Here is a 17,069-nt window from a genome sequence, read left to right on the forward strand (position 1 = left end):
ACCTTTGCCTCTTTCTCTTCTCGCCAGATGCCTCGGGGGTCCTGCCCTCCCGCCTCTGAGCTCGCTTTGCATTGACTATCCTACCCCTGCGAAGCACCCTGCTGCAGAATACACCGTGGCTCGGAGGAGGCGCAGTGGTGGTGGGAGAGAACGCCCAGACAAGCGCAACATCCAGGAACTGCTGTTGGAATAAATTCATGCGAAACACACTCCAGTTGCACGCCTTGTGAGATTGGAAGGGAGGGGGGGCGTCAGAAGAGTGAGGACTCGGCCTTGCAGAGAAGCACAAGCATAACAAAAGGTACCAGCTCACCTGCTCCTCCCCGCCTGAACCTCCAGGGCAGGAGGCAAGCTGGAGCGGCATGTTGCTTGTCTGGAAGGAGCTGGCACTCGCTCCTCACAAGGCTCTCCCCATAGTCATAGTCAGCAGCAACAGCAGGAGGCAGAAAAGAGTTTTGTGGGAGTAGGAGACCATGGGCTTGGGGAGGTGGGTGATAGTCATGGCATGACTAAGTCGTCACTTTTTAAAAAGCCCTGCTCTGTATCTCCTTTTTAAAAAAACAAAAGCAAAACCCAAACATTTCTTTAAGAACAGGGATGAGGAAGCCTATGAGGCCCCTTCAGCTCCTCTTGAGACTATAACTCCCATCATCCTTGGCCAGTAACCATGTTGGCTGGGGCTGATGGGAGGTGGAGTCCCCAGAGCCAAACTTAACAGAAAACTGCTTATAATGCCTTTGGCCTTCTGCTCCCAGGAAGCAGATGGAGGACACCCTATTCTGCGCTCTCTCGTGCTCTCTCTCTCTCTCTCTCTCTCTCTCCCCCACACACACCCTGCCACTGCCCAATTTCAAGATGAACTTTTGTTCTCCAGCCTTTGAACTGCACAGCAGAACAAGACAAACAGAGAGAGTTGGGAGCTTTCTAGGACCCAGACCCACCTCCAGATCCTGCTGGCAACCAGTCAAACGAGGGCACCAGGGGAATGATGCAAGAGTAACTGCGAGTGTGTCTGTCTGGGCAGCATCTCCACAGCAGGGAAAAGGCAAATCACATGTGTACACCACACCTCCACCCCCACCCCCCGCAAACTGCCTCTGAGCAGAGTTGTATTAATTAATTCCTCCATTATCTATTCAGGAGAATCCAAACAGCAATTCCTCTCTCACACACATGGAGCTCCATAGAGACAGCAGTTGGAAGAGACATGGGTAGATTATGGATCAGCCTAAGAGTGTGTGTGTGTGTGTGTGTGTGTGTGTGTGTGTGTGTGAGAGAGAGAGAGAGAGAGAGAGAGAGAGAACGAGAACGAACAACAGGGAGCGTCTGCCAGCAGGATTAGAGGCACCTGCTGCAAGTTGGCAAAGCAGAGAACATGGAGGGTCTGGGCAAAAGCAGTGCCATGCTCCATGCTGTCTGGTCGGAAGCCAGAAACACTCTTTTTTAAAGAAGGCTACACTTCCTCATGTGAGGGGGGAAATGCATCCAACCCAATACATCGCCACATACCCCCCTCAGATTTAAATTGGTACAATTCAGGAAGTCCTTTACCACAAGTAAGGGATTTTCTGAATGTGTAGGATACACACTAGCACAATGGCTCATACAAATGTGTGTGCCCATCACACCAAGAGGCACACAAACAGACTCTTCACAAAGCAAGGAGACTCTTCCAGTGAAGCAACACAACACTGGCGACAAAGACAGGGACCCCCTTTCCCAGTCCTGCAATTAGAGGCTTCCTGTTTGAAGAGACAGTTGCTAACCAAGCACTGAGTCAGCTGCTGAGGTGCCTCCCCCCAAGCCCCATAGCAACAGTGGCACAGCCACCATTCTGGGTCACGTGCCTAGTCAGGTTCCAATTCCACGTCTCCCAGGAAAAACCTTCTCTTGGCTCAGCTCTACCAACGAACCTCACTCTCCACTTAAAAAAAATAACACAGTGGATGATTGCATTCTGAGGGAAGCCAACTGCTGATAGAAAAACTGGTGATCTACTAAAGTTCTTAAAAAAACCAAAAACCCTGCAAATTCATTATACATTCCAAGAAAAAAAGTGGCAAGGAGTCTGGTGACAGGTTGTGGGGCAGGAAAATATGCAAGATTGCAGTTAAGATGGGGGGAAGACAGGTGGAAGACAGGTCACTGTGAATACACTAAACTACTGGTCCCTGAACATCTGGAATCTCTACCCATCCCTCCTCTGCTTTCCAGGACTTTACCAGATGCTGTATACTTATTTCTTTTTTTAAAAAAAATATTTGCAGCCTTCAGGAGTAGAATCTCTCCACTTAAGTGATTCAACATGCTGGCAACCAGAATCTGCACTGGCACACGCTGAACCCTCACGATGATCCTTTAGAAAAACCATCACTTGCTCACTCGCTTTTTAGGGGTGGGGGTTTGTACCAAAGCAAATCAATCATTGCTCACTCTATGAGGACAGAAAAGAAGAGGAAGAGAAAGGTTGCACCCAGTGCTTTTTTTCTGGGTGACGCAGAGGTACGCATACCCCTAAACATTTTGTGAATCTTTGTACTTTTGTCCATTTACTGTATTTATTTTCCCCGATTTGAACTATAAAATGGTGATTTTCTTGAGTCAAAATGAGAGTACCCCTAAACATTTTTTTAGAAAAAAAGCACTGGTTCCACCCCATAAAAGCCCTTGAGAGAAGCTACAGGCAAGGTAGATTGTTTCACCGGCATCCCCTTTAATAAAACACAGAAGAGTGTGAGTGTAACAACAAAAAAGAGGAAAAATATAATAATAACAAACCAAGTGAGCGAGATGGCAGCAAGAGCGATCACCATTTACAACCACAGACGATGCTGCCCGGCGGATGGGCAGGGAAACACGGGCGAGAAAGACAATGCGAGGCAAAGAGGAAGAAGAGGGGGGGCTTGGTGCACCGGCCAGACTGCCTCCCCCCGCCTCTCCTCTATTTATACAGGATGTCGTAGTGTCCCGGTCTGTACAGTAGATACACTTTGGGCTCCGAGCCCTCAGGGAAGATGTGGGGGTTGGTGGTGCCGCCCTCACCCCGGTCCATGTATTCCACCTGAATGGAGACGTTGAGGGCCTGGGCCAGTGCAATGATGTGGATGTGGTCGCTTTCCTTGCACATGGGCTCCACCTCCTGGAAAAGAGAGGAAAGGCACACAGAGCTGTTTATGCCCCTTGACAGTACCCACTTGAGAAAGATTAAGGCGCCTTGCAAGGCTCTGAAATCCCCACCTGAGCTGCCCTGCCCAGACCAGCCCCTCTCAGATTCCATGCACTCAAGCTATTCTGTGATCATGAGTCCTAGAAACCTAACTTTAATACTGAAGAAAAGCAACCTGGAGATTTCAAAGTTGCCAAGCAAGACACTAGATGCTAAGCTCTGTACTCGATGCAGTGATCTCACCCAGGTGGACTGTCCACGCTGCATCTTGCAGGCCACGGGCCAGATAGAGAACCACACTGAACGCATGCAGATACCAGAATCCTCACCTCAGCAAAGGCTGGATACACACGACACTAAACACCCCAACTGCTCCTGTGTTTGAATACCCAGAAGTCCATGGGTTAGCCGCCACCACCCCTTGCTTAAAATAAGCTATCTTTGCTGGGGGGGGGGAGGCTCATTCCTGCCACACTTGTGGTACTGTAGAACATTCTCTGATTATTTAACCTGAGGGAGTTGGCAGGCCTCCAGGGAGCAAAGGGGCTAATGCTCTTCCCCCTGAGATACATATTATGTTAGGGTCCACCCTATTATTGGGGCAGCAGTTTTGTCCTGGGACCCCTCAGGGTGAAGGGCAAGTAATAAACTGAATGACTGGTGAGAACAACAGAATGAGGGAAAGAGCCTGATTACAAGACTTGTGCGGTCTGCCACTACTGAGCCCACTCAACGGCCAGTTTTAAGCAGACTCTACCTAGATGTTCCTCCCCTTTTCAATGTGTGCTAGAACTAGGATTCCCAGAAAAAGAAAGCAGAAATGTTTAAAAGCTTCATAGGGAAACTACAGCTATGCAGCCTCGCAGATCCTGCCAGGAAAGATCTGTATGGCCAAAGCAGAATGGTCACTTCAAGAGGAAAGGAAGGGCCAGGGGAGTGAATGGAAAGTGTATGTGTATGTGTATGTGTAAAAAATTTTGTCTCATCCTGGTCAGAGATGTCCTTCCCCTGCCTCCACGCTCCTGACCTGCTGGCAAAACTCTTTTATGCTGCGTCCTCCCTCGATGAAGTGCTCGAAGAACTTGTTCTCGCGTTGCAGGTACCCAGAAGTGAGCAGCCGCAGGTACACAACAAGGTAATCCGAGGTGCTCTGGTCGTTGAAAGAGGTCAGCAGGTCTGAAACCGTGGTTTGCTTCTCCACTTGTTCTATCAGATCCATAAACTACAGGGATTAAAGAGAGAGAGAGAGAGAGAGAGAGAGAGAGAGAGAGAGAGAGAGAGAAGGAGAGAGAGGAAAGGTCAAAGAAAAGCATCCACAGCTGGCTGAGTAAGCCAGTGATGAGGAAACAGTGGGGAAGGGCTTTAACTTGGTGGCACAACATCAGACTCATTTATTAATATTTCAAAACTCTCTGAGCGGTGCGCCATCTAAAACAAACAACGTATCATTAAAACAAAACACAAACCTAAAACCACTAAGCAATACGAAAACACACAATAGCAAGCAAAACAAGTTCAGAGGCCTCAAACATATGAAATCTTATAGGTCTGGGAAAGTCTGGGCAGAAAGAAACATCTTCACAAGATGTACAGAAGGTCCCAGGTTCAAGCTCTAGCAGCACCAGGAAGGACCGGGAAAGGCTCCTGGTCTGAATACCTGGAGAGTTGCTGTCAGTCAGTGTAGACAACACAGAGCTAGAAGAACCAAGGGCTTCCTATGTTCCTCCAGATGCCCATCTTCCCTTCAACATCTGGAGGGCCTGACGGTCTCCCCACCCCTGGTATCTTGGGAGGTACGGCTGGCACCAGGGTCTCCCTGGCAAAGTACCGCTTGCTGCCCCAACAGGGGAGGGGCCCCTGTGGTGACACTGGAGCCGCGATTTACAGCAGCCACTTGTGAGCCATCCATCCTTTTGATTTTCCCAGAATGCCCCACTGTAGCGGCATAAAACAGCACACACCTGGGAGCCACCTGCTGCCAAAGACCAAGAGGATCCGGGAGGCTGGACAGGCACTTGGGAGGCCCGCGGGTGTTTTAAGCACCAATACTACTTGCACTTGGAAAGATGCAGGGGGGGGGGGCAACTGAAGTGCACAATGGAGTGGACCACCATGCCAACAAAGAAAGGTTGAGGTTTGCGACTACTGAAACGCAGACAGTGAAGTCCCTTTATTCCCACATTCTTCCAATCTCAAACTATCGCTGAAGTTTCCTGTCCCCACCCCTCCCCTTCACGGCCTTAGCACAGGCGTCGGGGATATTTTCCAGCCCGAGAGCTGCAATCCTCTCTAAACAATCTTCCATGGGACGCCTGCCTGTGGTGGGCGGGGCCAGAGGCAGAAGTGGCCAGAGCAACGATTGTGAAAACAGGTAACTGGCAAGTTATGCTTTCAGCATTACACGCTCAGCAATCAACCAACCAATCAATCAAAAAAATGGAGCAAAAAGGGGGTGGGTGTTGGGGGGGTAGGAACTCTGGCAATTGCACCTGCCATTGCATCCAGTGTGTTTTTACTATACTTGATTTTGGCTTTATGCACTCCCCGTAACATAACCCCTGTGTAAGCTGAGAGTCACCTGCACTGCTTTTATAACAGTAGGCTGGTTTTACGCACAAACCCCTCTCTACCCAGGAGACTAAGGGCCATTATCCGAGTTCAAGGACATATTCCAGACAGGCAAAAAAAATTACAGAGGGCAAAAACTTCCAAGGAGGGTGTGAAGTGTGGCCTGAGGAGAGTCCCAAGCGCCAGGCAGAGAGGACCAGAAGGCTGCATTTGGCCTGAGGTTTCCCACCCTGGCTTACCGTGTTGTGGAAGTCCTCAATGGTGAATTCCGTGAAGCCCTGCGAAACCAACACTTCCTTGCTTTTGGCAGCCACCTCTTTGAAGCTGTGCACAGTAAAAAAAACAAGTACAGAATAAGTAATTCTAGTAAAGCAAGAATCTTTGCACTGCAAACGCCAATGACCCAACATTCAGTAATGGGCTGAGAACTGCCAAGTATACTTTCACTGACAACGCTGACCACCCCTATGCATCCCAAGAGACTCCCTTATCCAAGATGTAGCCAGTAGGTTATTTTGATCTGCAGAGAAGCTTCTCCTTCCAGTTCCAGAGAGATCAGAAGCCCCCTCTGCAGTAACTCAGAGCAGGACTTTCCGTGTGGCTGCCCCTGTTCTGCGGAAAAGCATCCCTGTTGAGATGCACTCTCTGGAAACAACGGAAGACATCTTTGTTCCGACAGCTGGATGAATGTCTCTCTGTTGTGGGTGTCTACTTGGTAATGTTTTTCTATCAATCTGATCTTATTTCCTGCATTGCTTTTAAGGTTTAGCTGTTTTTACTGAGATGTGTGGAAGGCAATAAATAAGTAGGAGCATCTCAGAGACACACCTCACTCTCCCCCCTCCCCGCATGTCCTACCGTTGGAGCTCCTTGCCATCCTCCAAGAGTGCCTCAAGATGGGAGAAGCCAAATGCCCGATAGAAACAGTTGCCGTCTGGCCTCGTCTTCCGGATGAATGCATACTTCTGCAGCAGATCCTGTGCAGGGAGAATGGAGGAGGTGGGTTAGCATCCGACTGGCTTGGTGGCCTAGAGACAGAAACAGAATAAATGCCCTGTCTTCTAAAAGCAGACCTCAGGGTACTTTCCCCTCTTGAACCCCAATGACGCAGGAAGCTGCCTTGTACCAAGTCACACCACTGGTACATCTAGCTCAGCATTGTCTACACTGACTGGCAGCAGCTCCCCAGGGCTTCAGGCAGGGAATCTCCCCCGGCCCTACCTGGAGAGGCCACTGGGGACTGAACCTGGAGCTGCCTGCATGCAAAGCAGAGCTCTGTCCCTGGGTGACGGCTGTTCCCCTTTCCTCATGGAGGAAGGGCTCCACCCCATTCCTCTATTTCAGCTGCCCTCCACAGCCCATGCGCTGGAATGGTTATGGTCCATGTTACCTTGATCTTCTGCTGGTAGACGTGGTCATCATCAGCGTATTCCTTGTACAGGACAGACAACTCCATCCTTTCTGAGACGAGAGGATTCTGGACGGCTATCTGCAGAGAAGCAGGTTGGCACGTGAGAGGTGCAGAACAGGAAGGAGAGCACAGAAACACATATTTTCATATGGGGGAGGTGGGCAGCTTAAAAAGGACCAGCCTTTTATTTAAAGCACCAGCTTGGTTGCCACGGGCGATCAGGAGTGGTATGCAGGCGAGTGAGTGGGCTGACAGAGGAGGATGGAGTGAACTGGCTCTCCTCTGCACTCCAAGTAGAAACCAAGCCTGAAGAGGGGAGCCCCGCTCTCAGCATTCAGCATAGAAATGGAGGATTGTTTAGAAGTTCCAACAGTAAGCAAAATTTCCCTCTTGAGCTGCAGGGGCTACGTGGGGCTTCATAACCAGATGTTCTGAATTATGGTCCCGGGGGTATAAAGGCTTGCTTTTATGGCAAGTAGATACAGTTCTGTTGTTGCAGCAACCCAATTCTGTCCATGCCAGTGTAGGGGTAACACTCCATATTGCGAAGGCAAACCTCGCACAAAGATATGCCACAGCATGTCTGGGAGCATTACTCTTGCTTTCTCTGACCTTTTGCCTTCTTGGCTGGAAGATAGGGTTTTCCCCTTGACCTTTTGTCCTTTCGCAAACTGTTTGCTTAGACATATCGCCTGGCTGGAGCATGACGAGTAAAGCAGACGTTATCAAGTATCAGGGGAGCATTTGGGGGGAGCACCTGTTGACACGTGTATTGCTAAGGCTGGAAATGTGCTTTGCTGGAAATATGTTAAAGTTCAGAGTGGTTTCACTACTGCTTTCCAACTGCTGATTTTTGCCAATAAAAGAGGCTCTGCAAAGCTAGCCGATAGCTTGCTTCAGCACAGCTCACTCGCATCATCAACCCTTATTTCTACAGCCTCTTTGCAAAATACATTAATCAGGAAGCTGGAAACTTCCATTTAAAGCAGGGGGTGTGTAAGTAAGTTAGTTGATAAGAATCTGAGAATAGGTGAAATTTGAGAAAAAGTTAATTTTTTGGGTTAATATTATGTCTAATTAAGTATTCAAGCTTTTGGAAAATAAACCTAAAATTAGAGACATAATATGGGGAAAATATAAATAAGAAATTGAAATAAGGTGATAATTTGCTGTATAGAATTTTACAAACCTGGAAAGCAGGAATGGAAGATGTGAGGAAGTTCAAAAGTGAGGAAAATATGAATATTAAGAATTTGGATATGATGTTATAATTTTGTTTTTTCTTTTTCTTTTTTTTGTATGTATCTTTACTGTTATATCTTTTTTGTTTGTTTACTGTATTGTTGGGTACGGGATTATATGTGTTGGGTGATAAATGTAAAAATTCTTGAATAAATATTTCTTTAAAAAAATAAAATAAAGCAGGGGGTGTGGAGCCTTGGGCCCAGGACCTCCCTATCTTGCCCTCAGGACTGTGAAGGGGCCACACCTCCCTCACCCAAGCCCTCCTCCAATGCAGCATCCTTGAACTGTGAGAATGGTTCTTGCTTGCTTTGATGTTCACAAGCAAAGAGAGACTTCTCCATAGCTAGAAGGTCCTTCTACTCAAGAGTCACATCCATTGCTCCGTTCACCTCTGCCTTTGGCATCGCCCACCTCTTTGCCTCTAGCCCTGCTCACCACTGGCCTCCCCCACCCCCCACCAATTTAAAAACAAGAACTTTCCCTTAGGACAGGTGTAGGGAATTTTTGGACCTGAGCTACAACTCTCATCAGGCCCACAAGCGTGGCTTAGGAACAGGGGTGGTGGGAGTCATAGCTCAGCAATATCTAGAGGGCCAAAGGGTCCCCAAACCTGCCTTAGCTATTTGAAAATTGGGCCTGCATAGCATGGTGCTGATGATGCCCAGGTTGCAGGTTCGATCCCCCGTAAAGGACAGCTGCATGGTCCAGCATTGCAGGGGGCTGGACTAGATGAATTCCAACTTTACAATTCAATGAAAATCAACTAGCATGCCCTGACTGGAATGTGTGAAGCAGCCATCCCAGGCGCAACACCACAGAAAAGAATGCAATGGATCGTAAGAGCCTGACTGCAGGATCAAGCCATCAAGGCTAGCAGCCATTATAGCCTTATCCTCCATGAATCTGTCTAGTCCTCTTTTAAAGTAATCCAAATTGGTGGCCATTGCTTCTTCTTATGGGGAGTGAATCCCAGAGTTTCACTCTGCTTAACGCAGAGCTTTAAGGGAGCCAGCACCGCAGAGCCAGCTCCAGTTATCAAGCACGGAGAAATCAAGGAGGAATGTAGGTGCATTTGTGAACCAGCCCTTAGTTTCATGCATGTTGCGATTACTTGGGAATCACGGGGTTAGTCACATCAGGCTGCTACCGAGCTTTCCGGAGAGATTCTAGGATGTGACAATGCAAGGAGTACAATGTTAAGTCCAGCGCATCTGTCCACAGTTGGAATCTGTAAGACGGGATGGGCTGTGAATCTGAATGAACGGGTACAATTTTTTGTGGTTGCTTGCTGCTCATGCAGCCGAACACAAAGCAGGCAGGACCACACAGGCCAACCTCTTATGTTCACAAGGGCTCACCTCCTGCTGAATTCGATCCTGCTGTGCCATTATGGCTTCATCATAGGCCAAGCAATTCACTCCTGCGGGAGGGAAAAGAGAGAGAGAGAAGATAATAATGAAGTTGAGAAAGGTCCCTTTGCACCAGTGCAGTCTTGACAGCATTAACAATGATCTTCTGGCGCGCACACACACAAAAAGATAAAATTTGCTTTTTCACAGTATGGCTCAAGACAAAAATGATGCCTAAGTTCCTAGTCCTGAGGGCTTGAAAATACAATACTGACAACAAAGTCAAAGGATCAGAAGCAAGACAGCAATTAGAGAGAGAGAGAGAGCTAAGCCTGTTACCATTTTCAGCTGCAATTGATTTTGACATCTCTAGAGCAGACAAGGGTCAATTAATTAATTCTTATCATTCAGCACATCTTTTCTTGTACAATACAGAGTGCTTTATGGTCCTGATCGCAACATCTCATCACACTTTAAAACCTCTGCAGGGCAGTGTATCAGAACTGCAGGAAGCACACAGCTTTAAACCGCCAAATCTAAAGCTTAGCCTCATCAAATACAAAACGGAAAAAAAGAAGACACCCTCGCAAATGAAGCTATGCCGGTTTATGTTCAAGGACATGCAATGCCATCGCACCTTCACCGTAGCTCTTGTGCCCACAACCACGCTTCCGACACAGAGCCCCCAGGGCTGAGCAAGTGGCCCATCCCCGCCTTATTAGCATGACAAGCTGCATTGGGTACCATGTTTTTGCAACAACAGACGCTGACGCTGCCTCCCTTTTACAGCCAGGCTCCAGCGGGGTATCCATTTGAAAAGGCAGAGAGAGAGAGCAAGAGAGAGGCCCAGTTGCTGCAGAAACCCAAGCAGCTGCACACCACTACAAAAAAAAAAAAAAAAAAAAAGGAAAATAGTAACACTGCAGCCTGCTGTGCAGAAGTTTTTATCTGCTTTGTAAGACAGGCAGTGCAGGTTCTCAGCTGCTTCCTCCAACAGCATCAATTGCTCACAGCAGCTGCCAACGCTGCAGAAAATTCAGGAAACCTGATCTGGGCTGGTTCCATATCGTACATCATCCAGAGAGGTGTCCCAGCTCCCAGCCTGCTAGGATGCTACCGCAGTGAGGCTGGGACTCACAACTGCAACTCTTTCTCATGCAGTTGGTTTTGCGGGCTTCACCTCCCTGCCTACCGCCCCCCCCCCCCGAACCTCTTCCCTCCCAGGCCACAGAAAGGTAGTGGAATTGGACACAATTTACTCCAGACTTCATTCCAAAACTGGATCAGCCAACACTCAGGTCAGATTTTCTTGGCAAAAGATGAGTTAATGAATCCTCAAAGGGCAGGAGCTACGTGCAGGACTTGTTTAAGAGGGGGGGGGACCCAATGTATATTACCGTGCAATCTGGGTCAAATGGTTGACACGCAACTCCGAAGGGGCGAGTGTGATTCAAGAGAGGAGCAAGGAAGAGAGCAGCTATTTTCAGGGTCTGGAAATAGTATCCCATTATTAAGTAGGAGCTTGCAAGCCCCAACAGGAATAAATTTGGGGATCAGGGGCTCTTCCGGTTGCCAACACAGGCAGGCAGCTTATAGCAAGCAAAATTCATGCTCTGATTTACAATCAGCAAGGTACAAGATGAAGGGTAAAAGAACACAACAGCCCACACCATGGGCATGTCTACCCCTCCCCTGCCTAGAGTTGCCAACTTTATTGGCCCTTCTCAGGTGCCTTTGACACAATCCCGGTCATGCAGACTGAGCTTTTCTTGGGATGGAGTAAAGCAGTGGAGAAAGCTCAAGATGCTTAATTTTCTTTGTGTGAGTCCACTTAAAAGCCCATGTCCAGGGCTACTTATCATGTTGGCAACCTGGCCCTGAACCAACTGCGACTTCAGGCACTTCTTACACAACATATATTAAGATGCACTCAATCAAGATTCCATTTTAAAGGGGGACATGCTGTCAGAAAGGCGGAACTGTCAGAAGAAACTGTCAAAGCAGATGAGCAATAATAAAGCAAAGTTCATTCCAGGGCGAGAGTGTCTCATTCTGGGAGGGATTCTCACATCAACCAAAATGGGGTTCCCAGGCATCTGGAGGGGGTGGGGTCTGAATGCAAACACCTTCTGGAGAACCTGTGGCCCTGCTCTTGTTGTTGGACTCCAGCTCTCCAGCGGCCAAGAATGAGGGAAGTTTCAGCCCAACATTTGGGAAACCGTAGCTCAGTGATTGAGCACAGAAGGTCTGGGGCTCAATCCTTAGCATCTCCAGGTAGGGCTGGAAACATCTCCAGAACAACACCCAGTAGAACCACTGCCAGTCAGTGTAAACAATATGGAGCTGGTTAAACCAATGGCAGCTTCCTATGTTCACATCAGGTTCCCCACCAGAGCAATATATGCTCTCAAGCACAGACAAGGGTCCGTGGTTGGGGTTTTTTGAGAATGTGGATTCTCTCACCATGGCAGAGGAGGCCTGGATTCCAAAGGGAAGCTGACTTGGCACAGATTGTTCATTCGGCAGGGATCCTATCCCTCTGCATCCCTGACCGGTTCCCCAACATGACAATGCACAAATATTATTTTTTTCATACTGCACAGGAATTCAACGTATGCAAACTGGGCAGCACTGCCTAAGAGACAATAGGTGTGCATGTTAAGCGTGCTTTGGTGCAGAGGGATTGTACACACCAAGTAAAAAGTATACAGAAATCTCAAAGTGTCACCAATGAGGCAGTTTCTCAACAGGGAAAGGGGTATTTCCAACCCGGTGTCAAGAGGAGCAATTGTTTCTTTAAAATAGCAAAGGAGAAGTTTGCGGAGAGGAAGGATGATTAGAAGAGGAACAAAGTATGTATACAGACAGAAGGGGATCAGATTTGTTCAGGGCTCTTAACTGGAGCTGTCCCCGGAATCATTTTGGGAGAAAGGCAGGAGGAGAGTTTAAAGCAGGAGTGGCTAAGCCGCCAGATGTTGTCAGAACTCCAGATCCCTTCATCCCTGACCATCAACCATGTTGACAGGGGGAGAAGAAGTCTAACACCATCCGGAAAGCCACAAGTCCACTCACCCGTCTTACTTCAGAAGAGAGGCAGCTGTGGGTTTAATCCCTAAAGTTTGGACATGCAAGATCCATGGAGCAGTGTGTGAAGTGGGAGATCAAATGAATGAATGTTTGGGGTAGGCAGTTTCATGCTGTGTGTGCGTGGAGGAGGAAGGCAGCAAGCACAAGTGAGGCAGGAAAGTGGGGAGGCACATCTTATGGAGAGGCTGTTCAGTGGAATGTTTGTTTTACCCTAGCTCAGGCATGTCCAAAGTCCATTTTGGGGGCCTAATCCAGCTCAACAACTTTGGTTGGCTCTCATGCATGTACACTCCATCAAATCTGGCCTTCTTTGAAAAAAGTTTGCGCACCCCTGCCCTAGCTGGTGCTAAAGAAGGCAGTTCTTCTCCTGGAAAGGAGCTAACATGTGTGGCTGGGTGCATGTGTGAAATTCTACCCCTACATTTCTGCCTGTGTTCGGCTGCTGTTGAAAGATCAGTGGAGGTGGGAAGAGAGAAACTGCAATACTATTGGACCAAAAGTGAATTCTACCATCCATAAAGATCTCTGTTAAAACACATCTCTGCCCATTTTCATTTGCTACCTCATATGCTGATTACTCCCTTCCTGAACATATATTAGATCTCCCGTCATATCTCCTCTCAAAACTCAGAATTTCTATTAAACCTTTGGTTTAATGCCATAATCTTCGTTCCCAATTCTGATCCTGCTTAAGAACATGTAAGTGCATTTGCTCCTATTTCATGCCACGCTACGTTCCTCTCTCCTTCCCCATTGACAGATTGTAAACATATTGGGAATGTAGACCTGTATTTTGTTTACCAAAAGAAAATGTATTGCACCATGCACACATAGGTAACATAAGGCTTTTGGCGTTAGTCTCCATTATTATTATTAAGGTCCAGTTGCACCTTTACTGTTTAGAATGATTTTGTTAAAAGAGCAGGAACTTTCAGATATGATTACTTACTACGTCAACAGCTGGAATTCTCAATCAGCATCTGATGAAATATGCAAGTTGTTATGTTTCTTCAATTTTAAAGGGTAACAGTATTAAAATGTGTAAATGTTAGAATGAGGGAGAGGAAGTGTCCTGTGTGGCGACTTAAAGATGAGCAAGTTTACTGTGGCATAAATTTTTGAAGCACTTAATTGGGTGCATCAAGTGGGCTCAAGTTTATGAACACTTCTCCAACAATAAATACATTCATCTTTAAGGCGCCTCTAGGATCTTATCAGTAAGTTTGAGCCTATTATTTTTGGACACAGCCAAAACCAGGATTCTCTCACTACCTGACCTAAATAAGCAAAGCAAGAAACATTAATTATCATGCAGCTCCTACGGTTATGAATAGTCCTCACATACACATCTTTAGCTTTGAACAGGCAATGCCTCATGCTTCTTGTTGCCTTTTGATCCCAGTTTACCATTTTTGCACATTCATTCATCATGTATCTGCCAACTGAGGATAGAATTTCATGTGTTTAATAAACTGGCCTTCTGCTGTGGCATCTGCCACAAAATCCAGTTAATCATTGATGTACTATGCTGGCGTTGCTAAAATTGACATGACTGCTCCTCTATAATTGGTCACTCTAGCAAACATCAAAGGAAGTCCCTGCTTCTTCAATTATTTTTTGAACTCAATGCTTGCACATGTTTACTAAGAAAGCAGTCCCAGGTCTGTGTCTTTAGGATTGCGGTTTCAATGTGTACGCTAAGGGGTAGAAGGGCTGTAGCCCTCCGTAAGTCCCTGGACAACAACTCGCCTCATTCCCGACTCATCTGCCATGCTGGCTGGGCCTGAGGAGTTGTGAGTGCAACACCTGAAGAGACATGGGTTTCTCAGCCCTAATTGAAGCCACAAGCAATCCTTGGAACATAGAAAGGTCCCTTATACTGAGTCTGTCTTTGGTTTATCTATACTTTGGTCTATCTAGCTCAGTCTTGTCTACAATGACAGGCAGGCTTAAGGTAGGAATCTCCCCGCCCCACCTGGAGAGACTGGGAGTGGACCTGGGATTTCTGCATGTAATGCAGCAGACGCTCTACCACTGAGTTACAGCCCTTCCTTGCAGCACGAACTTACATTTGCTTCCTCAAAATTAACCTCCGCTACCTTCAGCAGGGTGGGTGGTTGTGACCATTAGGGAAGTGTGCACAGAAGTCCAACCCTTTTATCAATTTTGATTCATTCCAACAGGTACGTTGATGGCATACTAACAGGAATAATTGTTCTAGATTCAGGTAGGTAGCTGTGTTGGTCTGAGGCAGTTGAAATATATAAAGAAACTGTCCAGTAGCACCTTAGAGCTTATACCAAGAACAAACTTAGTTGGTCTCTAAGGTGCTACTGGACATTAAAAAAAAAAATGTAGTAATAATTGTTTTTAGGCAAGAGCAGAGATGGGCTTGAGCAGCTCATTCGGTAGAGCATGAGACCCTTAATCTCAGGGTCGTGGGTTCGAGCCCCACTTGGGGAAAAATATTCTTTAATTGCTGGGGGTTGGACTGGATGACCCTCGTGGCCCCTTCCGACTTTACAATTCTGTACATTTAAGGATTGAGGAATTCTGCGTGGGGAGAGGATAATAATAAAGCCCTTAAGTGCAAAAATGCTCCCTTTCCCTCCAGGTGTTTTTTCCCCCGGGGGCCAGAGGAGCGTTTCTATGGAAGCCCATGTGGGAGTGAGAAGCCTGGCCTTGGACGATGTGCCTCCCCCGTCCCGCTCAGAGGTGGGGGGAGGGGGGGAGAGAGAGAAGAGGCGGGGCCGGAGAGGACGGAGGGGGCGCCGTTGCCATGGCGACCGGAGGCGGAAGGACGGGGTCCCCTCGGCGGCGGCGGCAGCGCGCGGGCGCCGTTGCCCAAGAGATCGCGAGGCCTCCTAGGGCGGAGGGGGCGGCCAAGCACGTTTCTGCTCTGGGCCAGGCAGGGAAGGAGGGAGGGAAGGAGGAGCTGCTGCTGCTGCTACTGCTGGAATGAAAGAGCTTCTCCCTCAGAGGCGGGAAGCGACGCTGCCACGGAGAGAAAGGAAGCCGCGCCTGCGCACTCCCCGTCCCGCCGCCGGCGACCCCGAGGGAGGCTTCCCCGCCCCGCCCGCCATTACCGTCCGTGTCCCCGCCGAGGGGCTCCGGCTGCTGCTGAGGCTCCTCCGCCGCCATCTTCGCGCTCGCAACCCCACGGAGAAGCGCTTCCGGGTTGCTTTCGGGGGACACCGGAAGCACTTCTCTCTCGCGCGCCCTCTCTTTCCTAGCAACCGCTACCCGCTCCTCACATCCATGGACACACGCTAATTGGGAAGCTCCGCCTTCTCTCAAATCCACCCACCTTATCTTCTTCTTCCCCAGCTAGGAAATCTTTATAAAAAAAAAAAAATCACGCTGCTGCTGTGACGTCATCACAACAATCCGCAGCACGTGCGCCCGGCTATGACGTCACCCCTGGTCGCGGCGACTCCTCCTCCTCCCCGCATGGATGGGTCGCAAAATGACTTCACAAAGCATCGCTGTTTCTTGCTTTCGTTTTTAAAAACGACAAATCAATATACACAGCTGTGTCTATCGATTAGTTTAAAAGGTGTAGGAAATAACGGGTTGTAGTCAATGTTTGCCCTGCTCGTAGACTCATTTGGGAATAATGGGCATGGCTACTTTGCAGTCAAAACCGCCTGGAATAATAGAACTGTAGAGTTGGAAGGGACCACGAGGGCCATCTAGTCCAACCCTCTGCAATGCAGGAATCTTGGCCAAGGTGGTGGGGGCCTCAAACCCATGACCTGGAGATGAGTCTTATGGATAGTGTGGTGCTGATAAGCCAAGGTTGGAGGTTCCATCCCCGTATGGGTACAGTTGCGTATTCCTGCATTTCAGGAATGCATGATCCTCAGGTTCCCTTCCAACTCTACAATTCTGTTATTCTATGACTGGTTCTACCAACTGAGCTGTCCCAAGTGTGGCCCTACTTTAGGCCTGCTTATTTCAATTTGTCTGCTCTGCATATAATTTAGTAAGATAAAACGTGATACTTTTGTAATAGGGTTGCAGAAACTTTTTCAGCTCAAGGACCATATTCCCTTTGGGACAACTTTATGAGGCCACATGGCAGTGGTGATTAGGGCCAGAGGCAAAAGTGAGTGAAGCAGCAAGTGTAAATTTTAGCATTGTGAAAGTAGGCTACTTTCTACACACACATTTTGTCTTCTATCCAGGGAAGCAAGAGACACGATCAGAATTCAGTGACACATTCCAGCAGGCAAAAATATTC

At 48.1% G+C, this 17,069-nt stretch overlaps 2 protein-coding genes across 6 annotated transcripts in view; one reads left to right on the forward strand and one right to left on the reverse strand.

Moving 5' to 3' along the window:
- MACROD1 (mono-ADP ribosylhydrolase 1) overlaps positions 1–209 on the forward strand; it is a 311,595-nt gene extending 311,386 nt beyond the window's left edge. For all 3 annotated transcript variants that reach the window (XM_028709921.2, XM_028709920.2, XM_028709919.2), the window contains one exon: positions 28–209. In XM_028709921.2, the coding sequence (XP_028565754.2) occupies positions 28–59 (32 nt within the window). In that variant the 3' untranslated portion in view covers positions 60–209. The remainder of the gene's footprint in view (positions 1–27) is intronic.
- A 2,484-nt stretch (positions 210–2,693) lies between these two features.
- Positions 2,694–16,067, reverse strand: OTUB1 (OTU deubiquitinase, ubiquitin aldehyde binding 1). 3 transcript variants are annotated; one of them, XM_028710194.2, is made up of 8 exons: positions 15,913–15,985; positions 13,776–13,806; positions 9,749–9,810; positions 7,125–7,223; positions 6,593–6,711; positions 5,974–6,058; positions 4,194–4,388; positions 2,694–3,139 (listed from the first exon to the last, which is right to left on the reverse strand). In XM_028710194.2, exons 3-8 carry the CDS (start codon positions 9,776–9,778, stop codon positions 2,942–2,944), a joined length of 726 nt encoding a protein of 241 aa, XP_028566027.1. In that variant the 5' UTR covers positions 9,779–9,810; positions 13,776–13,806; positions 15,913–15,985; the 3' UTR covers positions 2,694–2,941. The 3 variants fall into 3 exon arrangements, with proteins under 3 accessions (XP_028566027.1, XP_028566026.1, XP_077776887.1); XM_028710193.2 differs by lacking the exon at positions 13,776–13,806 and having other exon boundaries at positions 15,913–16,067; XM_077920761.1 differs by lacking the exons at positions 13,776–13,806; positions 15,913–15,985 and adding an exon at positions 12,812–12,952.
- Between the last annotated feature and the right edge of the window lie 1,002 nt (positions 16,068–17,069).

The sequence above is a fragment of the Podarcis muralis genome, chromosome 16 (genome assembly GCF_964188315.1).
Source record: "Podarcis muralis chromosome 16, rPodMur119.hap1.1, whole genome shotgun sequence".
NCBI classification, from domain to species: Eukaryota; Metazoa; Chordata; class Lepidosauria; order Squamata; family Lacertidae; genus Podarcis; species Podarcis muralis.